Source organism: Canis lupus, chromosome 21 (assembly GCF_003254725.2).
Source record: "Canis lupus dingo isolate Sandy chromosome 21, ASM325472v2, whole genome shotgun sequence".
NCBI classification, from domain to species: Eukaryota; Metazoa; Chordata; class Mammalia; order Carnivora; family Canidae; genus Canis; species Canis lupus.
The window spans coordinates 25,623,349-25,650,908 of record NC_064263.1 but is presented as its reverse complement, the minus strand read 5'-3'; the positions used below and the strand labels follow the sequence as shown (position 1 = coordinate 25,650,908).

At 50.9% G+C, this 27,560-nt stretch overlaps 1 protein-coding gene across 6 annotated transcripts; it reads left to right on the top strand.

The window, feature by feature from the left end:
- The first annotated feature begins 8,527 nt into the window (after positions 1-8,527).
- On the top strand, positions 8,528-26,938 carry ATG16L2 (autophagy related 16 like 2). 6 transcript variants are annotated; one of them, XM_025459115.3, is made up of 19 exons: positions 8,528-8,687; positions 10,539-10,638; positions 11,226-11,328; positions 14,910-14,983; positions 15,224-15,475; positions 15,619-15,684; positions 15,973-16,086; positions 17,115-17,177; positions 17,743-17,851; positions 18,194-18,299; positions 18,952-19,022; positions 19,316-19,387; positions 19,509-19,629; positions 19,960-20,065; positions 20,694-20,843; positions 21,073-21,120; positions 21,242-21,343; positions 21,689-21,734; positions 22,117-26,938. In XM_025459115.3, the coding sequence occupies exons 1-19, from the start codon at positions 8,588-8,590 to the stop codon at positions 22,231-22,233; spliced, it is 1,920 nt and encodes a 639-aa protein (XP_025314900.1). In that variant the 5' UTR covers positions 8,528-8,587; the 3' UTR covers positions 22,234-26,938. The 6 variants fall into 6 exon arrangements, with proteins under 6 accessions (XP_025314900.1, XP_025314903.1, XP_025314902.1 ...); XM_025459118.3 differs by lacking the exon at positions 17,115-17,177; XM_025459117.3 differs by lacking the exon at positions 21,689-21,734.
- Positions 26,939-27,560: the final 622 nt, after the last annotated feature.

Here is a 27,560-nt window from a genome sequence, read left to right as displayed (position 1 = left end):
CTCACGACCCTGAGATCATAGCCTGAGCTGAAATCAAGAGCCAGATGCTCTACTGACTGAGCCACCAGGTGGCTATTTTATTTTATTTTATTTTATTTTATTTTATTTTATTTATTTTATTTTATTTTAATTTTTTAAAGATTCATCCATTTATTCATTCAGAGAGAACGAGGAGAGAGGCAGAGACACAGGCAGAGAGAAGCAGGCTCCATGCAGGGAGCCCGACGTGGGACTCGATCCCCAGTCGCCAGGATCACACCCCGGGCTGCAGGTTACGTTAAACCGTGGGGCCACCGGGGCTGCCCCGCCCCTACTTTAACCATTGTGTACAGTTCAGTGGTATAACGACATTCATAGTGTTATGCAACCATCACTACTATTTACAAAACTGTTTCATCATCTCAAACAGAAATTCTGCAAACATTAAGCAGTAATTCCCCATCCTTCCATCTCCGCAGCCCCTGGTAACCAACCTTTAATCTTTCTGTCTCCATGAATTTGCCTTTTTCTATTTCATGTAAGTAGAATCATATATTTGTCCTTGTTTGTATAGCTTATTTCACATAGTCTACATTTCCAAGGTTCGTGTTGCAGTATATATCAGAACTTCATTCCTTTTTATGGCTGAATAATATTTCCTAGTATGTAAATACCACATTTTGTTTATCCATTCAACTTGAGTTGTTTCTACCTTTTGACTATTGTGAATAATGTACCTATGTATACATAGGTATGTAAGCAAGTCCTTGGTTCCAGTTCTTGTGGATATATACCTAGGAGTGGAATTGCTGGGTCAGATGGTAGTTTTTTTTTTTTTTTTTTTTTTTTGTTGTAATTAATTAATTTATTTGAGAGAGAGAGAGCACAAGGGAAGAGCAGAGGGAGAGTCTTAAGCAAAACATGGAGCCTGATGCAGGGCTCAATCCCATGACCCTGATATCACAACCTGAGCTGAAACCAAGAGTTGGGATGCTCAATGGACTGTGCCACCCAGGCACCCCTTATGTTTAATATTTTGAGAAACTGTAAAACTGTTTTCCACAGCAGCTGCACCAAAGCAGGAAGGTTCCAGTTTCTCCACATTCTTGCCAATGTTTGTTATTTTCCATTTATTTTTTAGAATTTTATTATAGCCATCCTAGTAGGTATATAGTGCCATCTCATTATGATTTTGATTGGCATTTCCCTAATGAGTAATTAGGCATCTTTTCATATGCTTATTGGCCTTTGTTTATCTTCTTTGGAGAAATGTCTATTCAAATCCTTTGCTCATTTTTGTAATGGGTTGTTTTTGTTATTGTTTATATATTCTGGATACTAAACCCTTATCAGACAAATATTTACAAATATTTTCTCCTATTCTGTAAGTTGTCTTCTCATTTTCTTTTTTTTTTAAGGTTTTATTTATTTATTCATGAGAGACACACACATTGAGAGAGAGAGAGGCAGAGACACAGGCAGAGGGAGAAGCAGACTCCATGCAGGGAGCCTCACGACGTGGGACCTGGCCCAGGGTCTCCAGGATCACACCCCGGGCTGCAGGCGGCGCTAAACCGCTGCGCCACTGGGGCTGCCCTGTCTTCTCATTTTCTTTTCTCTTTTCTTTTCGTTTTTCTTTACTTTTTTGTTCTTTTCTTTTCTTTCTTCTTTTCTTTCTTCTTTATCTCTTCTTTCTTTCTTCTTTCTTTCTTTCTTTCTTTCTTTCTTTCTTTCTTTCTTTCTTTCTTTCTTTCTCTCTCTCTCCCTCCTTCCTTCCTTCCTTCTTTCCTTCCTTCCTTCCTTCCTTCCTTCCTTCTTTCTTTCTTTCTTTCTTTCTTTCTTTTCTTTTCTTTCTTTCTTTCCTTTCTTTTTCTTTCCTTTCTTTCTTTCTTTCTTTCTTTTTCTTTCTTTCTTTCTTTCTTTCTTTTCTTTTCTTTTCTTTTCTTTTCTTTTCTTTTCTTTTCTTTTCTTTCTTTTCTTTCTTCTTTCTTCATGAGAGACACACAGAGAGAGGCGGAGACACAGACAGGGGGAGAAGCAGACTCCATGCAGGGAGCCCGGTGCGAGGAGGTGCCAAACCGCTGCGCCACCCAGGGATCCCCCTGTAGTATGTTTTGAAGTGTGAAGCCTTCCAACTTTGTGCTTTCTCAAGATAGCTTTGACTATTCAGGACATCTTGCAATTCTGTATGAATTTGAGGATTGGCAAGAAAGTCTCTTGGAATTTTGATAGAGCATGGTATCTTTTATTCAGAAATTTTACATTTCGATATGGTTAAATTATCTGCCTTTTCTGTTATAATTTTTATGTTTTGCATGTTGTTTAAGAAAGTCTTCCCTATCCCAAGGTTATAGATAAATTACCCTAATTGTTTCTAATATATTTATCATTTTTATGTGTATAAGTTGTAATATAATCCATTTAGAATTTACTTTTTTGGGATATGAAGTAAGGAGTCTAACTATATATTTTTCTCTAACTGGGTAAGTAATTGTCCTTACATAAATTATTGAATAGATCCCTCTTTCTACTTATTTGAAACTCTACCTTCATCATATATTAAACTCCTACATGGGAGAATCTATTTCTGGTCTCTAATCTGTTATTAATCTTGCCTATTTCTGAACCAACAGCACACCATTTTCATTGTGATAGTCTTTTCCTATTCTTAAAATATTTTTTTCTCAGGTGTTCTTTTTTGATGTGTCAGAGACAACTTGTCAAGTTCTATAAAAAAGATATGCTATTGGGATTTCATTTGGAAAGTAATGAATTCATTGTTTGTGTAAATTATAATTTTATTTTTAGTCCTCCCAACCCCAAACATTTTATGTAATTTCTTTCATTCAGCTACTCTTTTATGTTCTTCAGTTAATTTAATTGATCATATTAAGCTATATTAAGTATATCATTGATACAAGCATTCAAATTAAATTTTGTTGTTTATATGCAGCTTGTAATTTTTTTAAAGACTTATTTTTATTTGAGAGAGAGAGAACACACACACGTGCATATGCATGAGTTGGGAGAGGGGGAGAAGAAGGGAGAGGGAAAGCAGCCTCCTCTTTGAGTGTGGAGACCAACATGGGGCTCAATCCCACGATCCTGAGATCAGAACCCTGAGATCATGACCAAACCAAAACCATGAGTTGGACACTTAACTGACTGAGCTGCCCAGGCACCCCTGCAGCTTGTCAATTTTTTCTTGGTTATATTCCTACGTATATTAGTTTTTGCTGCTGTTGTGTGAATGACTTCATTTTTACTTACATTTTCTAATTGGACATTAGTGGGCTATATAATTACTGAATAGATATCTTCTAAATATTATTTATAGAAACTCTCCTACAGGTCCATTAACACAGTTAAAAAGAGATCTGTGCACAAGGCTGTATAGTTTAACATAGTAAGGGCAAATAATGGGAAGTAGCCTAAATGTTTATCAATATGGGACTAATTAAATTGTAGTGCATTCACATAATGAGATGCTTTGCAGTCTTAAAAGGAATGAACTAGATCTACATAGTCTGAATGGAAAGTTCTCTAGGGGTGCCTGGGTGGCTCAGTCATTAAGGGTCTGACTCTTGATTTCCGCTCAGGTTATGATCTCAGGATTGTGAGACTGAGCCCTGGGTTGGGCTCTGTGCTGGGTGTGGAGACTGCTTAAGATTCTCTCTATCCTGGGACGCCTGGGTGGTTCAGCGGTTGTGCACCTACCTTCCTTTGGCTCAGGGTGTGATCCTGGAGTCTTGGGATGGAGTCCCACATCGGGCTCCCTGCATGGAGCCTGCTTCTCCCTCTGCCTGTGTCTCTGCCTCTGTGTGTGTGTGTGTGTCTCTCACGAATAAATAAATAAAATCTTTAAAAAAAAAAAAGATTCTCTCTATCCCTTTCCCTGTGCCCCTCCCCCAACTCTCTCTCTCTCTCAAAAAAACAAAGTTCTCTAAGACATATTGAAAATATGTTGTTATATAAAGAAGCAATGTGTTTTATATTTTTGTGTTTTTATATGTTTGTATATGCTTAATTTTTTTTTAAGATTTTATTTATTTACTCATGAGAGAGACAGAGAGGCAGAGACACAGAGGGAGAAGCAGGCTCCTCACAGGAAGCCTGATGCGGGACTCGATCCTGGGACCAGGCTCATGCCCTGAGCCAAAGGCAGACGCTCAACTGCTGAGTCAGCCAGGCATCCCTGCATATTTCTGAAAGGATACACACTAGTTAATGGTGATACTTCCAGAGAAAGAGACTGGGAAATTGGTGTGTGTCAACAACAGTGATGTATTCACACTATTTTTCTCTTCCAGGGGACATGGGGAGACTACATTTCCCAACCTTTCTAGTAGATGTGATCTTATCAATGAAAATGTAGGCAAAAGAATGTGGCACTTAGAGTCCAAGGTAATTAAGTGTCAATGTGAAAGCTTTCCACTCCTCCCCACCCTCACCCCCCGGGATCAAAGAGCTTTGAGATGATGGAGATGCTGGGTAGAAGCAGCTTGGATCTGAGTCACTGCTGAATGAAAATAACATACCAATATGGCCTGCCCCACACTGGGATGTGAGTGAGAAATAAACCTTTGTGTGTTAAGCCACTAAGATTTGAAGGCTTATTTGGTACCACATGTAATGTGGCCAGAGATTTTTTTGACACTTTTCATTGAAAGCTAGGATCTGTGTCCCCTGTCCTTGAATCTGGGCTGGACTGTGATTGCTTTGGACAACAGAATGCAGACCAAGTGATGCTGTGCTAGTTTCTGAGCTCAAGCCATATAAGACTAGCAGCTTACTGCCTATTGAAATGCTTGTTTGGGGATGCTTCCTTTCAGAATCTAACCAAGTTCTGAGAAACCAAATGAAATGGCTATCTGTAGGCACTCTGGTTTTCAGTTCTAATCAGTCTTCCAGCCAATAGCCAGCATCTCCTGCTAGCCAAACAAGTGAGTCATAATTAGCAATTAATCCCATCAAATCTTCAGATGATTCCATTCCGAGTCGGACTGCAACCACATGAGCCTTGAAGTGAGAAACACCCAGCTGAACTCAGCCAACACAGAGAATCATGAGAGCAGAATTATGAGTGCTATTAAAAAATAGTTGTATCATAGAGAAACAAAAGACCACAGAACAGCCTGTCTCATCTTAACCAATATAATGGTGTGAGGCAAAAAGTCTCACTCTTGTAGTATTTAAATTTTTGGCTATGTGCATGTGATTTCTGTTTCAATTAGATACAGCTACAAATCTAATTTAAAAATATTTTTAAAAAATAAAAGAAATAAAAAAATAAAAATATTTTTGAGGGCAGCCCGGGTGGCTCAGTGGTTTAGTGCCACCTTCAGCCCAGGGTGTAATCCTGGAGACCAAGGATCGAGTCCCACGTCGGGCTCCTTGCATGGAGCCTGTTTCTCCCTCTGCCTGTGTCTCTGCCTTTCTCTCTCTCTGTCACTCATGAATAAATAAATAAAATCTTAAAAAAAATTTTTTTGGATATAGATACAATTTTTAATTAATTTAAAAAGTAGGCTCCAGGGATGCCTGGGTGGCTCAGTGGTTGAGTGTCTTCCTTTGGCTCAGGTCATGATCCCGGGGTCTGGGATCCAGTCCCACATTGGGCTCCCCATACAGAGCCTGCTCCTCCCTCTGCCTGTGTCTTGCCTCTCTCTCTCTCTGTGTCTCTCATGAATAAATAAATAAAATCTTAAAAAAAAAATAAAGTAGGCTCCATGCCCAGCGTGGAGCCCAATCTGGGGCTTGAACTCACAACCCTGAGATCAAGATCTGAGCTGAGATCAAGAGTCCGACACTTAACTGACTGAGCTACCCAGGCACCCAATATAGCTACAAGTTTGAATTCACAACTTCTAACCATTGGGCCATTAAAACTGGTTTTGAATAGTTTTGATACCACAGCAACAGTAATAAATATTTACTGATCACCTCCTAAGTTGGAGTCAGGTCTTATTCTAGGGCTGAAGATAGAGCAGGGATCAAAGCTGACTTGGTCCTGGCTCTCCTGAATCTACCAGTCAGGTTGGAAAGATCAAAAATAACTGAACAAGCACAGAAAAATGATCCTCTCTGAGAGTGATAAGTGTTCTGAAAGGAAGAACAATTAGATGATGTAGACATTGATTAGAATAGAGGCTATTTCAGATTGTATGAACAGGAAAGATCTTCTGAAAAAAATAGGGGTTGTGCCAGCCCTTAAAAGATCTGAAGGAAGAGCACTAGGAATAGAGAATATCTATGGCAAAGATGCCAACAGAGGAATGAGTAGGCAGTTATTTCAGTGTTGTGGGGGTGCCTGGGTTCTTTGGTTAAGCATCTGCCTTTAGCTCAGGTCATGATCTCAGGGTCCTGGAATGGAGTCTCACATCTGGCTCCCTGCTCAGTAGGGGGTCTGCTTCTCCCTCTCCCTCTGCCCCTTACCCCTGCTTGTGCGCTCTCTCTCCCCCTCTCTCAAATAAATAAGTAATCTTAAAAAAAAAAAGATAAATGAAACAGCATGTTAAATGTGAAATTTAGGAATGTGTTGTCACATACTATGAATGTTATCTAAGATTTTAAGTGAACTTTATAACATAATCTCTCATATTCCAAAGATAGAAGATGAATATTTTAAAAAAGATTTTATTTGTTTATTCATGAGAGACACACAGAGAGGCAGAGACATAGGAAGAGGGAGAAGAAGCAGGCTCCATGCAGAGAGCCCGATGTGGGACTTGATCCAGGGACCTCGGGATCACTCCCTGAGCCAAAGGCAGATGCTCAACCTCTGAGCCACCCAGGCGTCCCGAAGATGAATATTTTTTTTTTAAAGATTTTACCCATTTATTTGACAGAGAGCTCAATCCCAAGACCCTGAGATCATGACCCGAGCCAAATGCAGATGCTCAACCAGCTGAGCCACCCAGGCGTCCCAGAAGATGAATATTTTTAGTCAAAATCATTTCTTTATCATATTATTCAAAAATGACAAATTATTCAAATATCCTAGGAGTGTTTTCTGAGTCAAAAAAGGGTGAGGAACCTCTCACCCCAAAACGACTCCTCACTTGAGAGAAATATCACCTCTGCACCTTGCGGTCAAGCAGAGCCCTGTTAATTAATATAACCTCTAATGCACACAGACCCGTGATGGTGTCCTCCCGGCACCTGGGAGTCTGACAGTCCTAAAAGGAATTCTTCACTGTCACCAACTGGCTCTGGGTCTCTGTGGTACATAGAGTCTCCTGGTGCCTTCTGGAAAATGTTACTACCTACACCCACTCCTTCAACAGACAGGCTGGGGCTGTAGCTCAGGTCAGAAAGGCCTTCACTCAGTGAAGGGGCAGGAAAGTTTTCCTGAAGGAGGTGACCCATGAGTAGGAGTCAGAAGGCCAAGAAGGGAAGGTGTTCCAAAGGAACTTGTGCAAAGAAATGTGGGGTGCTGAGCTCAGTTCACGGTGGTTTCAAAGCACAGCAGGTGTACACTATCCTGGGGGTATCGCTGGCACTTACTGCCTTACAAGCCCCGTGACCCATCCATCCCACCATGTGCATCTCAAAAGACCTGTAACCTCCAAGGCTGTGTGGCTCCCTAACCTTACCCAACTTCTCTCTGTCTCCCGGGGACAGACAGGTCTGCATGCACTCACCAAGAGCAGGGCCTGCTGGGGCCTTAGAGTGCACCCAAGGGTGAAGCTGGGAGCAGCGAATGCCTCCGTGGGGGGGGGGGGGCGGATTCTGCAGGGCTCTGGGCAGGGGTCTTGCCGGAGCGTTTTGTCACAGTTCCCCGCAACCCGTGATTCACCGTCAAGGGTCCCTGCACGAGATGTTGCTCCCCCTCCAGAGGCTGCCGGGAAAGTGCGCGGTTGGGCCCTGAGGCCGGCCCGGGGCTGCCGGCGCTTCTCCCTTCTAGGCCGGGGATCTCCAGATTAAAACGGCGGATCCCGTCACTCTCAGGGACCTCAGTCTTCCGCGAAGAATCGAGCCCCTAAACCCCGCTCTCCACAGGGGCTCCTGGGCCTGCTGTCCTTCCCCGAGTTTCTGTCCCCTGGAGGTTTCATGCCTTCAAGCCTCTGCACTTGCTCTTCCCGCTGCCCGGGACCTTTTCTCTCTCCTCCTGGCCCCGCGATTCCAACTCAAACGCCGGCAGCTCCGACAGCAGCGCCTGTGCCCGCAGCCCCCTCCTCGTCTGTGCCGCGTCTCGCCGTCACGCCGTGCGCCGCTGGGTCACCCGCTCTCGCGGCCTCGAGGGACCGGGGCGGGGCCGGGGCTGAGAGGAGGGGTCTCTGGGTCCCCAGCGCCCGCAGAGCGCCGTCGGTTACCTCCGAACTCGGTCCGGGCGCCGAGGGGTTAAGGCCCGGGACCCGGAGGCCGGCGCCGGGGCGCGCGCACAGGCCTGGGGAAGCCGCCCGGGGACGCGACCGCACCCCGACTCCCCGCGGCGGCCAGCAGGGGCCCCGACGCGGGCGAGGCGCTGGAGACCGGGTGGGGGGCGGCGTCCCGCGCCTCCGCGCTGCTCCCCCGACCGACGCTCTTCGTGCAACCCGGGATCCCCCCGCCCCCGGCGTCCCGCGGAGGCCCCGCCCCGGTTGCGCCTCCCCGGGTGCGAGCGGCTATGGCGGGGCCCGGCGCCCGCTGGAAACGCCACATCGTGCGGCAGCTTCGGCAGCGGGACCGCACGCAGAAGGCGCTCTTCCTGGAGCTGGTGCCCGCCTGTGAGTGCGCCCCGGGGCTTGCAAGGGGGCCGCGGAGGGGACCCGCCGGCGGGGGAGGCGAGGCTGGCTCCCGCGCTGCCGCCCGCGCGCAGAAAAGCCTTCTGGCCCCTCTTTACGCCCCACCCTCGCTGGTCGGGCCCTTTCCAGGCCGGGCTCTGCCGGGCTCTGCTTGGAGCCCCTTCCCGGGCGGGCGGGGCTCCCTCCGGGGCTCCCGGCCTCCCCGCCCCTCAGGGCCCGTGTCTCCGGGCTGGGCTGGGGTTCGTCAGCCAGTGCTGTTCCTTTAGGGCCTCTTATGGTGTTCCCCTCTCCCAGGGCAGTCCCCAGGGTACAACCCAGTCAATCCGTTTGGTCCCTGTGGCCTGGTGAAAAAACTCTAGAGCAGCTACTTCTAAACTCGGTCTCTAGGGAGGAAGTTCAGCGTCTCAGGCTTTGCCACCGCTAAGTGATCCTGGCTCAGGTTTTTGGACCACCTCTGTGCCCCGGCAACCCCAGCCTGACGGGGAAACTGGGGGCTCCAGGCTGCTGGCTGAGCCCGAGAAGTTATACTCAGGTGTTTCGGGGGGTGGGGGGAGGCTGGTCAGGAGTGAGTATGGCAGTTCAAGCTAGGGTGAACAGGTGTGCAACCGTGTAAGTGCCTCTGGTCACTGGAGACTGTGTGTGTGTGTGTGTGTGAGGGGGGGGGAGTACAACCACTATCCCTCCAGCTCCATCACTGATCCTAATCTTGGCTGCTGCTTAACTGTCTCCCCCCCACCCCCCCGCCCATCCCCCAAACTGAATTTGCAGCTCTTGTTTTCTGGGCCATTTCCCTGCAACATTCCAGGCTGCTGGCCCTCTCTCTTAAGGGTGTGAGGGCAGCTTCCTGCCTCCAGGCAACCTCACTTTTCCACTGCTCTGATGGACAGTGAAACCATACAGTTTGAGGGAGAAATCACCCATCTCCTGAAAGCTGCAGGCTGTGGGACTGGAGAGACCTTGGAGGGCTGAGATCAGACATAATTTGGCTTCAGTCTTCTCTGCGGTCTTGGGTGGGTTGTATCCCTAGGCTTCAGATTTCTCACCCACAAATTGGGCAAAATAACATCTTTAGATTTGATGGGGGCAGTGCAGTGCCCTGGGGGCTGAGGTGGAGTTTGTGTGAGAACTTGACCAGTGACCTCAGTCGAGGTGACAGGCAGGGGACTGGGTGAAGGAAAGGAGCTGAGGAGCTAGGCCTGGGCTTACCACCCCCACCCTACTCTGGTGAGAAAAGAGGAAGTGAGTGTGGTGGGGGTGGAGGGAGATATTCCAGGGTCTGTAGCAAAAACTACCAAACTCAGGGAAGTCTGCTGGATAGTTAGTTGCTCAAGGACTTTCTCTTCTGGCGCCGGGAAACCTTACCTCAACCCTGGGGAAGAGAGGACGGTTTTTTAGAATAGAAAGTTAGAGCCCTGGAGGGGAAGTAATTTGCCAGAGGCAATAGGCAGGTGGAACTGGGTTTGTGTCATCACTCTTCGGGGCAAAGAGTCGCTCTGGGGCAAGGCTGAATCAATCTCCGGCCCCTTCCTTCCCTCAGGACCCGCAGGGGTCAGTGAGGCTGGCCGTGTACTTCCCGTGGTGGTTGTCCTTCTCTGTCCCATGGAGAGAAGGTTTCCTGGGAGGGCCTGTAGGCAGGTGCTGCGAGGAGGTTGTGCAAGAGCTGAGGGTCTTGGTAGAGCCACACAAACACCCCTCAAAGAGCAGAGCCCAGCCTGACAGCAGCTCTGCCATTCTGCATCCCTGGGCTCCTGAGCCCTCCCAGCCACAGAGGTGTGCCTGAGTCTGCTCGAAAGTGTTTGTCTCTGCCCCAAGCTCACCCTCTTGCACCCCTAGATAACTGTCTCCTAGAGAAGGCTGAGTTGCTGGCCCGGATCTCAGAGAAGCTGCAGCCAAAGCCAAATGATGTCACCCCTGCTACCCTTCAGGGCCCTTGGTGAGTGTATGAGTGTTCCTGGTTACAATGGGCTGCCTATGCCTGGGCCCTGCCCCCACCGCCTATGCCCGGTTCAGTTTTTCCCTGGCATCTCCTTGGTCCTTAAATGCTACCCAGGGGAGGGAGGAGGTGGGCTCTTGAACCTTCCTCCAAGCCAGCTGTTTAGAATGTCCTTTCTCCACCATCTTTCTCAGTCCATCTCTGCACTAGTCTCATCTTTTCACTCCTTGCTCCCACACTCTCACCTTCCTCCCTCCTTTTTTTTTTGTCGCTCTGATCCTTACCTGATGCCTATAGAAAAAAGTGTCTTGCTACATATTCCAAAGGAGGAATGGAGCCGAGAACCAGGAATGGGTTGGGCCTCAGAGTTGGGAGGTGCTTCTTAAGGAGGGTCCTGGCTAGGGAACCGAGGCCTGGGAAAACCCCAGAGCAGTTATGGGCAGTTCCAGTTTCTGGAGACTTGATCTTTACTGGCTTTCTGGCTTCCACATTCCTGAGGGAGAAAGTTCACGGCTTTCAGGCTTTTTGTGTTCATCCTGTGGGTTTAATGGAAGGACAATGAACACCACTTTCTTATTGGTTGGCAGGGAGGAGGAATCGGGGCCTGACTCAGACCTAGTCCCATCATCAAGCACTCTGAGGGTGAAGTGGCAAGAGGAGGAGGAGGGACTCCGACTGGTCTGCGGTGAGGTGAGGCTGGGCAGGGGTCTGAGAGGGAATGGCATGGGGCCAGACTCCAGGAGTTTGGGGGCAAGGGGGAGTGGTCCGTGGGATCCAGCAAGTGAGGGACATTCCCCAAGTTCAGTGCCAGAGTGCTCTCTAGCTTGGTTCTGGCAGCCCTGGATGAGGTAGTCTCCAACAGCAGCTAGAGGATGTGAGGTGAGCGCTCAGAGAGGAGTATGAGGTGTGCAAGGCCAGAGGTGTGACCTCTGCTCCTCCTTTCAGATGGTCCCGCCTGCTCTGTTCACAGCTTGCCTCACCAACCCCAGAGCCTAGCCACTGATGCACAGTACACATTTGCAGACTAAATAAGTAGGGTGGTCCACCTCCGTAGCAGTGACACTGCTGCCCCCACCTCATGGTGTCTCTTGGCTTCTGTTTCACCACATTGTCCTCGTTTTCTTTTTTCTGTAGTGGTTGCTTCTGAACTTCTTTCTGTGGTTCCTTTCCTCCTCCCTTTAAATGTGGGTGTTCATTAAAGCTTGGGTGAGTTCACTGACTCCTGTGGGCTCAAATACTGTTTGTTGACTCCCAGACCTGTCTCTAGCCCAGTGTTCTTTCCTGAGCTCCACACTCTGTGGTCGGCTGGGGTTCTTGGACATCATATCCAAAATTAGATTCACCATCTCCCCCACAGTATATGGCCAGCACCACACAGAGAGGTGACTCTTGCAGGTGCTCGGCTAAGCATTATTTGAGCTAATCCTCTACAACACTAGAGCAAGAAACTGAGAAATGGAGCCAGGATTTGAACTCCTTCACACATGAATCCAGCTTCTGTGATCTCCATTCATTCTTTCAACAAAGGTTTAGTGACAATCGTCATATCCACGGCCCAGGATAAGAACAAGATCTGGCCGCATGGAGCTTCCAGTCCATGGGAGGAGACTGATAGGCCAATAAACACACGCCCAGTTACAGCATGCCACATTACTTGCCCAACTAGTGTGGGAATGGGGCTATAAACCCAGTGAGCGCCTTGCGCTCAAAGCCCCCATTGTAGTTGCAACTTGACATTTGAGGCACTTTCTGGGCTGTGAGATCTCCAAGGCCTGGGATGCCTTTGGTTTGCTTCCACTGATACCTGGGGTCTGTCTCCACAGTCCATGCTAATGAATATTTGTAAACTAAATGATGGATGCGGTAAACCCTCCACCCCAACTAGAAGTCACTGGGTTGGAGACCGAGGGGGCACCTCTGGTCCCTCCCAGCCCTTCATGCTGAGCTAGTAGTCATCAGCTCATGGATCGATCCTGCCTCCAAATCCATCAACTCTCGGTTGGCCAGGTGCAAATAACCCTCATCCCTTCCTGGATGATCCCTCCCCTCACACTCCCATCCATTCTCCATATAGCACTCATAGTGATACACACACACACACACACACACACACACACAATTTTAAGTGGGCCCCATGGCTTCTTTGCAGCTTGAACTCACAACCCTGAGATTGAAAGTCCCATGCTCTGCCAGCTGAGCCAGCCAGGCACCCCACAGTGATACTTTTTTTTTTCTTTTTTATGATAGTCAGAGAGAGAGAGAGAGAGAGAGAGAGAGAGGCAGAGACACAGGCAGAGAGAGAAGCAGGCTCCATGCACCAGGAGCCCGATGTGGGATTCGATCCCGGGTCTCCAGGATCGCGCCCTGGGCCAAAGGCAGGCACCAAACCGCTGCGCCACCCAGGGATCCCCTAATAACGAAAAGATCTCCCTTAAAAAAGTACCGTAGAGACATACATGCTTGTGAACATTTCAAGGGAACAGAAGCCCACCGAGTAAAGTGAAACCCCCTTCTCAACTCTCTCCCATTGTCGGTTTGGTATACATCTTCCAGAGCCCTTTAGCCTGCCTTCCCAGTGGAGTTCTCCAGCCTCCTATTGTATTTCCTACCACTCTCTGAACTCCTAGTTCCCTTTGTTTGGGACACTTCCACGAACCCCCTGCCTTAGCACTTACTCCCTGGTACTTCCTCAGACACATACCAGTCCCCATTGGATATGCTAGGGGATGGGGAATGGCTTTTTCTTTAATTCTTAGTACTGTTTCACATATCACAACAAGCATATATAATTATTATTTAACTTTTGGGGGTAAATAATTACAGATCATAGGAATTTGCAAAATTGGTTACTTATGTAACTAGAGTACACACAATCAGGAAACTGATATTGGTATGAAATTTACATATATTTCTTGTCATGTTGTCCCATACATAGATTTGTGTGATTGGCAATACACAGCATGACTTCATCACCACAAAGATCTCCCTCTTGCTACCCTTTTTAGCCACAACTGACTCCTCTCCCCCAACCATCCCTAATCCTGCAACCACTAATTTGTTTTCCATCTCTACTATTTGGATTTTGAAAAGCCCCCCCAAAATACTGAATAACAAAATGTCAATGAAAGTAAAAGACAAAGGGAGAAGTAGAGGTCATGTTGCTGCATGGTGAAAGGAATCAGAAACGTTATGAATTGGGCCAGCTGGGTCAGGAAAGTAGACACGCGCAGGACCATGGAGAGATGTGTCAGTGCAGGTGAAGTACAGGAGCCTTGCTCCTCAGTCCATCTCTCACCAGGCCCGTGTGAGAAAGAACACAGGAACAGGTCAGCAACCAGAGCCCCAGCCTTGGTTACTTCCTCATGTTCCTCTTGTCACACTGGTAGGAATTGCTCTGCCTGAGGTCTGTCTTTCACTGGCCCCTCAGCTCTAAAAAGTGGGACTTGACCTTCCTCTCTGTGGCTTTCCCAGCCATTGGTTGAAGGATTGTTGAATGAGGCAGGGGCATGGATAAGGTGACCCTCACCCCCACTCTTGGGCTGGGCAGCTCCAGTATTCAGTCTGGCCTCTGTGCTCCCACAGCCAATTTTCGTTCTTGCCCTTGTGCTTCTGCTTAGGCTCCTGTTGCTCTCTGGAATCTGTGCTTGGGAAGGCCAGGGTTAGAGAAGTGGGCAGTAGAGCCCACATCCCTTGAACCTTTCCTGCAGACCTGTCCTGTACTTGCAGCTTAATGTTTGATGGCCTGCCATTTATCTGTGTAACTTTGTTGAGACACTTAACCTGTTTGTGCCAATGTCCTCTTCTGTAAAACCGGGAAAATGTCAGTACCTACCTTATGCTGTTGTTATGGTGATTAAGAGTTAACACATGTGTAGTGCTCAGAACAGGGCATGACACACACGTGCTATATAAACATTTGCTATTATCTGAAATATTATTCCTAATAATTTTACATTACCCTATGAGGTAAGTGCTATCATCCCCACTTTACAAGGGAGGAAACAGCAGGTTCAGAGACGTTAAATGACGACCCCGGGGTCACAGGGCAAGTAAGTGGAACTGCCAGGACTGACACTCTGGAGCCTAAGGCCCTTCCACTGCGCCTCAAGAACAGCACTGCGTTCCTGTGCACGATCCTAACTTGCCTGAGCCTCTGCTTTCTTTTCAGTAAGGGGGCGGGTGGGTGCCGTAGCCGACCCTGGAGAGCGGCGGGAGGCGCGGCGGGAGCCCTGCCCAGGCGCCCGCGCCCACCGCCCACCTCCCGCCCCCAGATGGCCTACCAGGTGGTGGCGAAGAGCGCTGCCCTGGGCGCCCTGGAGTCAACGCTGGAGCAGCGGCAGAGCACGTGAGGCGCGGGCCGTCTCTGCGGGGAAGGGGGGACCCGGGGCTCCTGCGTGTCTCCAGCGCGGCCCGAGGGCTTCCCCCACGCGCTGGGCTCAGCGGCCCGGAACGGCAGGGCTCGGAGCGGAAGGCCTGGTTGGACGCCAGGCTTGGCCACTTGCCTGACCGCACGGAAGGGGCAAGCCCGTCCCACCTGAGCGACCGGCTCCCACCGGGCGGTGACGAAGGGTCCCCGCTCCTTCAGGCTGGCGGCCCTGCAGGCCCGCGTGGCGGAGCTGCGGGAGGAGCAGGCGCGGCAGACGCGGCAAGTGGACGCCCAGCGGGCGCTGAACGTAGCGCAGCGGGCGGCCTACGAGGCGCTGCGCGGGCGCGCCCGGCTCCAGGAGGCGGCCCTGCGCAGGCTCGAGGAGGAGGCGCGTGACCTGCTGGAGAGGCTCGTGCAGCGCAAAGCCCGCGCCGCCGCCGAGCGCAACCTGCGCAACGAGCGCTACGAGAAGTGAGCGCGCTTGGCCCCGCCCCTCGGACGCGCGAGCGCCGCGGCCCGGCGGCGGGGGAGGGGCGCGGGGGCGGTCGGTGCTGCGCCTCCACGGCCGGTGGGGCTGGCCCGGTCCGGCTCTCTGGATGCTTCTCTCCCCCCAGGGCCAAGCAGGCACGGATGTCCTTGGAGCTAAAGGCGGCTGCCCAGCGGACTGTGAGCATCAGCGAGTAAGAGGGGATGGCCCGCCCCGAGCCCGAGCCTCGAGCTTCCTTAGCCCCGCTCCAACCCGCGTGCCCTAAGGCGCCCTTAGCCTACAGTTCTACCCTCGTGTCCACACAACCCCCCCCGCCCCCCGAAACTGAGCCCACAGGACACGTGCAGACTCGTGTGGTCGTAGGAGCCCGCACACCTGCCTGCTGCGTGTGCGTCCACACAAATCCTCTTTACTGTGTTGGGTACTGGAGGCAGGGAGGGACTGGTCCCTTGACCTTCCTGAGCTTCACTCCCTCTCCCAGGAGCCCCAACACCATTGGCGATGGGATCAGAGAGGAGGGTAAGACTCTGGCCCTGATGGCTGAGCCCGTGTCCCCGAAGAGTGAGGCTGGTGAGAAGTGGCTGAGGACCTTCAGGTGAGGACTGTCCCAGAGCACTGAGCTGGGCCCCACTTTGGAGTCTTCCTCTAGGGCCTTGGGCCCATCTCTTGGGCTGAGAGGGGTTTGGGCAGAGGCTGCAGTACAGCTTAGACCTCCCAGGACAGGTCTGATCACCAGTGCCTGGAGCGTCTTGGGGTCACTGCCACCTTAGGGACCCCAGTGCCTCTTTCTCTCCTTCTTAGGAGGAGAGCTCTGGAAGTGAAGTGTCAGGCTGGTGAAAGGGTGTCATCCGGAGGGAATCTGGGCAAGGCCCAGGACTCAGATGTCATAGGCATGTGTGCTACAGGGACCTGAGAGCACATGTATGCACAAGCTGAGGGAGCATGTGGTCATGTATAGATGTGAGCTTGCACGGGCTTCTGAAGCCTATGGATTGGAGTTTCAGTCCTTGAGTGTCCACCCCCTCAGTCTTCCCAATTTGTCTCCATTTGTCCCTCACTGAAGGTGCCCTTCCCCCTCCCTTGTGCCATTCACCAGCTTGAAGGCTTCTCTTTCAGTGCTTCCTTGCAGGTCACTGATATCCAGGCCTGGGGGAAATGAAAGAAATTTGGGGTGGGGCATGAGATGCTCGTTCCCAAAGTCCTTGGCAGCCCTTGTGGGCTAAGTCTTCCTAGGACACATTCTCTTCTGGACATTTTTGAGGTCACTCAGTAGGCCTAGGTTTTACTTCCCATCTCCCCCCAGCCTTATGCTATTCCAGCCTGAGTACACCTTCGCACTTTCTCCCATAGGCCCCAGCTCAGCCTACCCCAGTGTTGGGGGGCACTTGGGTGGTGAGGCAGTTCTTACTATAATGGTGGAAACTTTGGGAGACTTCATTGCCAAATCCCTCCCTGCCTCCACCTTCCTGGGACTGCTTTGAGTCATCCTGCTCTCCTGCTCTTGGAGAAGCCAAGTTCTTGTCCCAGGTGTAAGAGGCTGTCCCAGGCACCTCAGGGTGCCTGGCTGCTGTCTGCACACTCAGTGGCCAGTTCCTTAGCATGTCTCTCTTAATTCTACCCCAGGTCTGCCTCTGCCACCTCCTTGACGCTCTCCCGCTGTGTGGATGTGGTGAAGGGGCTTCTGGAGTAAGTGTGTGTGTGCAGCCACATGGTGTGTGAAGGGTCTGGGCCCCTTGGAGGCCTATGTCAGGCTTCTGGAGTCTAGGCTTGGTCTGTGTGTGTCTCGATCTCTCTGTCCGTGCGTTGTGCAGCTGTCTGTGAATCTCTGCTACCTCTCCCAGACTTCATTTCCTTCATTTCCAGGCCCTGGCTGGCTATCCTCCTCTCTCTGTCCCTCATCCATGGTCCTCACAGGAGATCAAGATCTCCAGTCTGAGCCTGGATAGGAACTACCATTCAGTTGGGAAATGGGCTCAGATGTGTCAGGACTTGTTCAGGGTCCCAGAGCCAAGTGCTAGCAAGGCTACTCAGGTGGCTCTGCATCTGTCAACCCTACCCTACCCCTGTGCCCCTCCCCTCTCCATACTGACCCCTGGGATCAGAGGCTGGCTTGGGAACAAACTCACTGCATCTCTGGGCCTTGTTCTACCACCTTTGGTGTCTACTTTCTATTGTTGCTGCCTCAGGAGCATGGGACTCCCATGTCAGAAGGCCTTGCTATATGCTTTCCTGACACCTGCCTTCCATCCAGTTTCAAGAAGAGGAGAGGCCGTTCCATTGGGGGAGCTTCTGAGCAGCGATACCAGAGCATCCCTGTGTGCGTGGCTGCTCAACCTCCTAGCCAGGTTCTGGATGTGCTGGTAAGGGAGGGGCTGGGCCACATGCAGAGGTGCTGATAAGGGGAGTGTAGGCCTCAGGGGTGGTGCACCGAGGCCAGGGAAGCAAGGCTGGGCTCCTTAGCTAGAGCACCAGTTTTTTTTCACAGCCAGTGGTAGAAGCTGGTCAGCCTTTAATAATGGAGGATGGACTGCAGAGGGGGATCAGGAGGCCACAGAGGGGAACAGGGAGAGGTATAGTGGGAAGCTGCTGCAGGTATAGTGGGAAGCATTGTGCAGAGGTGCGTGCAGGAGGGAGCCCATGAGTGTGTGCAGAGAGGCACATATGGCGAGGACCGGGGGCACCAATCTCCCTTTTTCCCACAGGATGCCCACCTCTCTGAGGTCAATGCTGTTTGTTTTGGCCCCAATAGCAGCCTCCTAGCCACCGGAGGGGCCGACCGCCTCATCCACCTCTGGAACGTTGTGGGAGGTGAGGGTTCTTCTTTGTGGGCCAACCTAGTGCTTTCTCTCCAGACGCTACCCTCAGCTTGCTCCTTGGTAGGCCAACGTGTTAGATCTGTTTGTGTTTCCTCACATGTAACATTTTTTGTGGCCAGCGGCCAGATGACGCTTTGGCAAGAGTTCTGGGCTGAGCTTCCCACCTGTTGGAATCCAGGTCTGCAGGATGGGGAGGGCTAAGCTCGGATGGTCCCTGTTAGGGGAAGTGGAGGTCCCTTATCATTAGATTCTGCAGAGACAGGTCCCCGGGGTCCACCAGGTGACCTCTTCTGGTGTCACTTGAGCTCTCAGAACTCAGGGGATGAGTGTTAGCTATCTACCCTGAGTTTGTAGAGGCAGGTATGCTGGGGAGTCACAGTCACTTCCTGGAGGCTTCCTAGAGAAAGGCCTGGCTCTGGCTTACTCAGTGTCCTAGGGACAGTCCCTTCTCCTTGTCCTCTGTAGTCCTGTGAGATGATCTGCTGCCCCCTGGAGCCTCCTGCTGGCGGTTTGGGAAGGTGCAGCCTCCAACACAGGCACCCAGAATTTTTTTCCTCTAACTTGGGAGAGACTGATCTTCTCAGCAACTCCTTTTCATGAAGTTAGTGACCTCACTTCACCTGTCCTTTTCCTGGTTCCCCCAGGTCGTCTGGAGGCCAACCAGACTCTTGAAGGAGCTGGTGGCAGCATCACCAGTGTGGACTTTGACCCTTCGGTGAGGGGATTTTGCCTCAGTGACAACATGGAATGCCTGTTCTGTGCCCCTGCCATCTCCACACTGGGCAATTGGTGGCTCTAGGACATTTGGGGAACATCATGGATGTCCTAGAAGCAGTCCTTCTGGCTGCTACCAAACCCTTCCCTGTCCTGGAGGCTGCTCTGCCTGCCGGATGATCTGGGGCTGTGGGAAGCTCTTAAGGCAGCCCCTGCCCCGGCTCTGGCCTGAGGGCTGTTGCATCTCTCTGGGCCCAGGTTCAGGGCTCTTCATTCCTCCTTCCATCTCTCCAGGGCTCCCAGGTATTAGCAGCTACTTACAATCAGGCCGCCCAGCTCTGGAAGGTGGGGGAAGCACAGTCCAAGGTAAGGCCTGACTGAGGAGGCAGCCCTGGAGGTCAAGGGTCATGCCTTGGGCCCCAAAGGGGATGTTATGGAGTCTTGGCCATGTCCTTGATCCATACCGGGATGGGTGGGGGGTGAGCAGGAGACGCTATCTGGACACACAGACAAGGTGACAGCTGCCAAATTCAAGCTGACAAGGCACCAGGCGGTGACTGGGAGCCGAGACCGGACAGTGAAGGAGTGGGACCTCGGCCGCGCCTACTGTGAGGCCCAGCCCCTACCTCCCCCTCCCTACCTTGCCCAAATCAGGGCAAGAAAAAATACCTCAGCCTGTTCTCCGGGATAGCTTCAAGGGTCACAGGCATTTGGGGTAAAGGTTCCCAGGGCCTCTCCCTCTCTGCCCCTCAGCAGTACTTTCTGCCTGGTTTCTTGGTGACTTCAGGCTTTGGCCTGGGAAGCAGGGAATCTGGGTTCTAGTTTGGGGAGGATACTTAGCCCTCTGGGGCTTCGGGACCTCAGCTTCTCTGGATGTCCAGTGGGATGGCTTACAACAACCTTTTTCTGAGGCTGGAACTCTGCTCCTTGATCCTCAGGCTCCAGGACCATCAGTGTCCTTTCCTACTGTAATGATGTGGTGTGTGGGGACCATGTCATCATTAGTGGCCACAATGACCAGAAGATCCGGTTCTGGGACAGCAGGTGACAGGCATGGGCTATGAGTGGTGGAGGCATGGGGATAAATTTGCTATATACTCTTTTCCTTTCTCTGATGTGGAGGCACTTCAGGGAAGTGAGGCTAAGTGTGGCCCCTTGAAGGCTCCACTGCCCTTGGGGACCTATGGCCCCTTTGAAGTGGCTTTTGGTCCAACTGTTGGACTCTGCCCGGGCCTTGTCAGCCCCATTTTTCACTTAGTTACCACTTTTTAATCAAAGGGAACAAAAGTTTTCATTGTTTTTTCAATCTAAGAGCCCAGCAGTTGGGCTTGGATGGCCTATGAAAGCTGGTGCTGGAGCCAGTGCCAGGCCTGTCTCAAGCTCCTCCTTCCTGGTGTTGGAAACCGTTTGCTTCCTTTCATATGTTAAAAAGCAACTCTCATAGTTTTCTCTCCAGCACTTATTTTAGTGACCTAAGGGTTTCAAGGCCCCTGGCTTCTAGTCAGAGGCTGCCTAAGCTCCCCCTGGAGGGGATGGCTGCCCTGGGAGGATTAGTCAGCATCAGACCTGGCCCCAGTGATCTGAGACCCAGGGGTATCTCTTGACTTTGTTAACCTGTCAGGAGTGGCCCAGGCGGGCTGTTCTTCATCCCTACCTCTGTCTCTCTCCTCAGGGTCCCCTGTTGCACCCAGGTCATCCCTGTGCAGGGTCGGGTCACTTCCCTGAACCTCAGCCATGACCAGCTGCATCTGCTCAGCTGTTCCCGAGATGACACACTCAAGATCATTGACCTTCGAGTCAGCAATATCCGCCAGGTGTTTAGGTACCTGCCTTATGCCCACCATTGCTTGGCTCTGGCAGCTGGGTCTCTCTTCCCTTGATAGGGTCCCTTTGGGACCTGTCAGTGGGGGGCCCATCCTGAGGTCCTTCTAGACCAGAGCCTGCTGAGGTGCCCCAAGCTCTTGATGGATAGAGGAAGCACTTGAAGCTCCTGGTAGAGGTCAGGGACTGGCAGCCATGTTCGTTCTGACCCCAGTCCCATCTGTCTGCAGGGCTGATGGCTTCAGGTGCGGTTCTGACTGGACCAAAGCCGTGTTCAGGTGTGTTTGTGAGAGCCCATGCCTGTGCCTGAGTATGCCCCATCTGACTGTAGGTCTGTGTCTGCATGTGTGTGTCGTCACCTCTGATCATCTCTTGCTTGCTCTGCTGTGGCCACTGCAGCCCGGACAGAAGCTATGCCCTGGCAGGTTCCTGGGACGGAGCCCTTTACATCTGGGATGTAGACACTGGGAAGCTGGAGGGCAGTCTGCGGGGACCCCACTGGTGAGCATGGCCAGCACCTGGCCACCCCAGCCACAGGGCCAGTGCCGTCCCCCCCCCCTCCCCCCAAGTGCTGCTAAGCCAGTTCCAAGTTCTGACATGCTTGGGCCCCTGGACTCCCCAGCCCTTGTCCCCACACCTTCACCTCCCAGAGCCCTTCTTAGTTCACATGGTGCTTACCCATGTGTGCCTGAGTCCGTCTTCGCAGCTCTGTGAGCCCATTTTATAGGTGAGGCGGCAGGCTCAGAGACAGCCTCGAACTGCTGAGTTCCAGTAATGAGGGACAGAACCCAGGCTGTAGGCCTGGCTTCTGATGCCTCTCTGAAGCCTGTCCCTCCCTTTCCTCAGCACTGCTGTCAACGCCGTGGCCTGGTGCTACTCGGGGAGCCATGTGGTGAGCGTGGACCAGGCCAGGAAGGTGGTGCTCTGGCACTAGTGCCATGATTCCTCCCGCCAGGGCTGGAACTCTAGTCTGAAGTCCAAAGCCAGAGGACAGCTTCCTATTGCTCACAGGGCTCTAGAGCCAGTGGGGCTAGGGGTGGGATGGGAGGTGGGGGTGGTCTTGGGGCATTTAGTGGGCAATAAGGCCTGGCAGGACCTGGCCTATCTTGAAAAACAAAATGTGTATGTGTATATGTGTGTGTGTGTGTGTGTGTGTGTGTGGCAGGTATTACAGTACTTTTTGGTTCATTTTTTTAAATCTCTGATTTCTCACTTTCTTTGACAAAAGTGAAAAAAAGTTGCATCTAAACTGGTGTCTACTTGCCTCTTTGCAGCATTCAGGTAGCAGAGGCCTTTGGGCTGGTGGCTCGAGGACACCTGGGCTTGGCCCCCTTTCCTCCACCTGCAGAGCTGGGCAGAGCCAGTCTGACCTCAGTGCTGTTCATATCTGAGGAGACAGCATGAAGAAAGGCTCACAGACAGCAAGGGCAGTGGCTCTTGGAGCCATGGGAATTTTACCTTTGGTCTAAGCTGGTTTAGAGGCCAAGCCAACACCTTGGGCCCTTGGGCTTCAGGCACTCAGGGTGGACTTGGACTGAGGCCACGGGAATTGCAAGGAAGGGATCGGGGAGCAGCCTAGAGGGCTCTGGTGGAAAGGGTCTTAACAAACCAGAGAGTGGTGTCAAGTACTTAGTACACCAGGCCTGCCTTTGATGAGAGCATGTTCTTGCTCCAGAGGTGGGGCCCAGAATGGGTGGGGAGCAGCCCGCGTATGTCTGTGTGTTGGGGAGGGCAGCTGTGGGCTGGGCTTGGGTGGGTGCTTCACTTGGGTCAGCACCACAAGCCTCTGGAGTACAAGGCAGACCCAGCAGGGGAGAGCCTGGGCACCCCACTTCCTTTGTCAACCTCGAGCACGGAGGAGCTGTCAGCAGGACAGCCATTGCCAGTTACAAGACCGCAGAAGGGACTTCTATCCAACTGATGGGGCTTTACTTTGGAGTTCTCATCTGAGATTCAAAGGCTTTACTCTAGAATTCTCAGTTTCCTTCTTTATCACCTTATAAAGTCTCCCTTGGGGGTCATGCCATTCCCAGGGTTTGGAAGCCATTCCCAGGATGAGCAGTAAGGTGCTGAGAGCCTAAACTCTGTAGCTGGGCTATTTTTGAGTCACAGCCCACTATTTAATAGTTGAGGGATTTTGAGGGGTTCCTTAATGGCTTTGTGCCTTGGTTTCTTCCTCTGTGAAACGGGAAAATAATAGTACTCACCTCAGAGGGCACCTGGGTGGTGCAGTCCGTTAGGCATCCGGCTCTTGGTTTCTGCTCAGGTTGTGATTTTGGGGTCATGAGATGGAATCCCACATCGGGCTCTGTGCTCAGCATCTGCCAGAGATTCATTCTTTTGCCCCCTTCTCATTCATGCTTTTTCTCTTTCTCTAAAAGAAAAAAAAAAAAAGCACTCACCTCAGAATTTATTGTATAGACTCAGTGTGTTCGTATCTGGAAGCTCCTGGCACGTGACAGAGGCTGCGTGTTGATTAAATACCCAGGCTACACTCTGCTGACTCTCAGCTCATTCACTGCTCTGGGCCCAGCTGTCCCCTGAACTCTAGGTGACATACCTAGCTGCCTCCAGGACATCATCTCCCCCTGACATAAGTATCTCTTCCCCTCATGCCTACATCCTCCTGCACCAGGGGGATTTTTTAAAAATAAATTTATTTTTTATTGGTGTTCAATTTGCCAACATATAGAATAACACCCAGTGCTCATCCCATCAAGTGCCCCCCTCAGTGCCCGTCACTCAGTCACCCCCATCCCCGCCCACCTCCCTTTCTACCACCCCTACTTCGTTTCACCAGGGGGATTTAACTCTAACCTAGCTGCAACACAAGCCCCCTTCTCCTTGTCCTGCTGTGTCTCCACCCAGGCCCCTTCTTCCCATGCCCAGAGTTACTTTCTAAGGTATCATGGTCACAGATACAACCTTCTGAAGTTCCCAGGCTGCCTGCAGGGAAGCTTCTTGGCATTAAATTGAAAGCCTTTAGGAGGGGGCCCATGGCCTCAGCTGCATTTTCATTTCCTTGCTACCCTGAATGTGTTTTACACATTGATTTTCTCTCTGCCCAGCATGTTCTTCCCTCCCCAGCCTCCAGTTAAAATGTGTCTGTCAGGATCTTTTCACTGAGTGCCTGTCCTTGCTCACCAGGCTGGCTAGGGGCCTAGGTCCTCTATGCTTGAGTTTTTTTTGTGTATGTCTCCTTCCCTCCATTTTCAGTCAGGGAGTTCTTGGAAGAGGCCAGGGTGGGAGGAACAGAATAATTCCTGGGATTAGGCCTGGTCTAGAGAGAGCCTCAGGAAATGTCTATTAAATGGGTAAATTCTCTTACTCGAGGACTCAGCAAGACTAACAGTTAAAGATACTAGAGTCCAGTATTTTCCAGCCGGAGTCCCAGAGGCCCAGCCCTCTTGTCCTGGCTTCCAGTGGCCACCAGGAGTCACCATCTGCTTAGTGTCTCCCCAGCCATTCTCTGGTATCCTGGGATTCATGGTTGGAAAAACTACCATTCTCCAGTAGCCACCATGACTGAGTGCTTATGTGTCAGACACAGTGCTGCTCTGTGCTTTTCACACAGTTATTTTATTTCTTTGAACTTGCTTGTGAGGTAGGTTATCTCCTTCATAGGTGATAAAATTGACACTCAGAAATTAAGTATTGTGAGATCACACAGCTGGCACAGCTGGATTGTACTTTTTTTTTTTTTTAACAAAATGATTTTGAGAATCTGGGCTCCCAATTATGCAAGGCTGCAGGGCATCTTCCCACACCCTCCTGCCTCCACCACTGGTGGGGATTCTAGCTTTGTGTCTCTCTCTCTCTGCATCCTCTCTGTTCCTTCGGTTCTGGGCCTGCCTACCTGGCTTGACTGTGGAGGGTCACTGTCCCTTGAATATGGGGCATGTAGGGTCACAAGAATGTGGTGAACCGGAATTCTGGGAAGCTGTTACCAGCTATACTACTTGGGGTAGGTGCCTCACAGGACAGCAGTGAGGGCTCCTGAGGTAATCCAGAAGAGGTAATCCGGTTCAAAAATGACTGACTCAATTCCAGGGCCAGGAAGCCCTCTGCTCCCTGTAAAGGGAACCTTCTCTTCTTCGTGGGGCCAGTCTGACAGTACACCCGTGGGGTACAGTGGCCTCACCTCAGGGAGCACATGCACACCTCAACTTAATTGGATGAAAATGTCCAGGAGGAGCAGCAGCAAGTATGGAAGGGCCAGCCACAGGCCAAGGTTCTGGGGCAGGAGGTGGGTGTGGAGGGAGAGGGGCTGATGAAGACTGAGCAGGGGAAGAGCTCAGAGGAGAGCCAGCTGGGAAGGCTGCTCCATCTAGTCTTTGAAGTTCCCCGGTGGTAGAGAGGGTGAAGATAGAGCCCTGTGCCTAAGAACCTCTTTAGGCCTTCAGTATCCTCTGCCTTCAGGTCTGTATACCTTCTAGGTTTTCAGTACTCAGGTACCCAGGCTGCAGGCCTGAGTTGGGGCCTCTAATGTCAAAACTGGAATGGCCCTTCCCTTGCTATGCATGTGGGCTGAGGCCCAGAGAGGGGCTAGGGTCTTGTATAGGGTCTCACAGCAGAACTGAGAACCCAGGACTCCTTTTCTGAAAACTGCCCTCAGGTTCTGCAGAGAGGGGCTGGCCTGGCCACCCAGTTCTAGGTTCTGCTCCCAGTGGTCTTCCTGAGGGACCTTGGGCAAATCATAGTATCTTCCAGGGGAAGGATTTTCCTCACCACTTCCAGCCCCACAGCTCTGGGCCTCACCAAAGGTGACAGCTCATCCCTGAGGCTGTTCTGTAGGCAAGAATACTGCCTTCTCTCCCTGCCCAATCTCAGACCCTAGTAAGCCTGAGATTTGACAGGGAGAAGTGACCAGCCCTTGTTTTGGGCTCTTGCTGCCCCTTGGTCATCTCCATGGGAGACACACCTTAGCTGGAGTCTTCTGTTCCTGAATCTCCCCGACCAGATGTGAGCCCTTTGGTGACAGGGATGAGATCTGAGTCATTTCTATCTCCAGTGCCCAGAACAAGACCTAGGGCAGTCTGCTGACTGGACAAGTAGTGATCGAATAGAGGTGGTCCTGGCCCTTTACAAGTTCTTGGAGAATCCTGGCGGCACCAGCTATGGACCCATTTGTGGAGAGTCAGCAGACCATGTCTGGGTACAAGCTGTTTTCTTCCTCTGGACACACATCTATTGGTCAAAAATATTTTCATCTTTGCACATTACTTCAGTTGATCCTCCTGGATTTTAGGACATTCGTATTGCCTTCTCATTCCCACTTTACAGATGAGGAAAGCAAGGCCCAGAAAGGTGAAGGGATGAGCTGAAGGCCACAGCTAATCAAGGTGGCCGGAACTTCCCCTGTCCCCTATAGGAGCAAGGGGATGATGAGAATAGGAAGGCTGCTTAAGTGTTTAGCACACAGTGTGGGAGGGGTGTGAACCCTATTTGTGGGTTCATTTCTGTTGTTTCAGGCTAACACTCCAGGAAAATATTCCCAGACTGGAGCTCTCAGAAACACATGGCCAAAGTCCTTCATTTGTTTTTTTGCCTGTGGGACCAGGGGAAAACAGTCCAGGAACAAGATGCTCTTTGGCATTTGCAGGGTTCTTGGCAGATCAACAGTTACAGAACAGAGTCTAGGAGGAAACATACTGATTGTGTCAAGTTGTAGGATTTCAGAAGAAATTAAAATTCTCTCTCTTCTAAATTAAAATTTCTATATGCTGGTTGTATTTTTTTGTCATGAAAAACATCTTTGTAATGAACAAAATAAATGCAAAGATTCAGAGCAGCTAGACTTTGTTGTAAAGCCACTCAGGTTAGGCAGTAATTGGCTCCATTACTGAAAGCTGTGGCTGGCCTTCTTGGGCAGGGAGTGAATACAACAGCCTGGGATGTGATCACAATCCAGAGGAGGCTTTGCTATCTCCAGGGGGGTGTGGTAGTGGTGGTGGAGTCCAAAGGCTTGAATTTTCAATTTCTGGCTGTACTGAGAAGTCTGTGTGTTAATTTGTTCTCAAATATCGTGACCTTTTTGTGTGGTGTTTTCACTCTGTCTAGAAACTGAGCTTATCTAGAACATAAGAGTTGGATAAACCCTTGGAAGTCCTCTCATTCCACTCCTTTCAAAGCTGGGGATGCAGGAGCCCAGAGGGAAAGGTTGTCCATCAAGTGACTGGGCTAAAGCCAGATGACATCCTACTTGCCTCTTTGTCTGGCCTGTGGGTGGTGGTGGAAGATCAAAGGTCAGAGAGGAAAGGGATCCAGGTGACGTGCTGTGAATCTATGGCTTCATTGTTTTACAGTTAGTGCCTTTGATGAAGGATGCCAAAATGTAGCTGTGATGCTGGGGTGGGGCAGTTAGTTTAACTGTGTCTCCTGGTCACAGACTAAACAGCAGCCCCAAGCACGAGCAGCTTTCATTAGGAGAGGAAGGCAGAAGATAAGAATGGTATTGAACGTGGTATTCAGTGTTCACCTTCCCATATTTCTGTGAAGCACTCCTTCCCGTGACAGCCTTATGTAACCATAAGCCTGGAAGAGGGCAAGGACCCAGCTGTGAAGGGAAGGTCAGAGCTGATGGTGAGGAATGTTGGTGGTGATCACCTGGTGCTGCAGCTTTGCTGCATCCTTCTTGGATCCACAGTGTTATCCTCAGGTTTCCAGGAGGATGTGGAGGCTTGGTTCCCACAGCTGTCAAGTGGGAGCCAGGATTTAA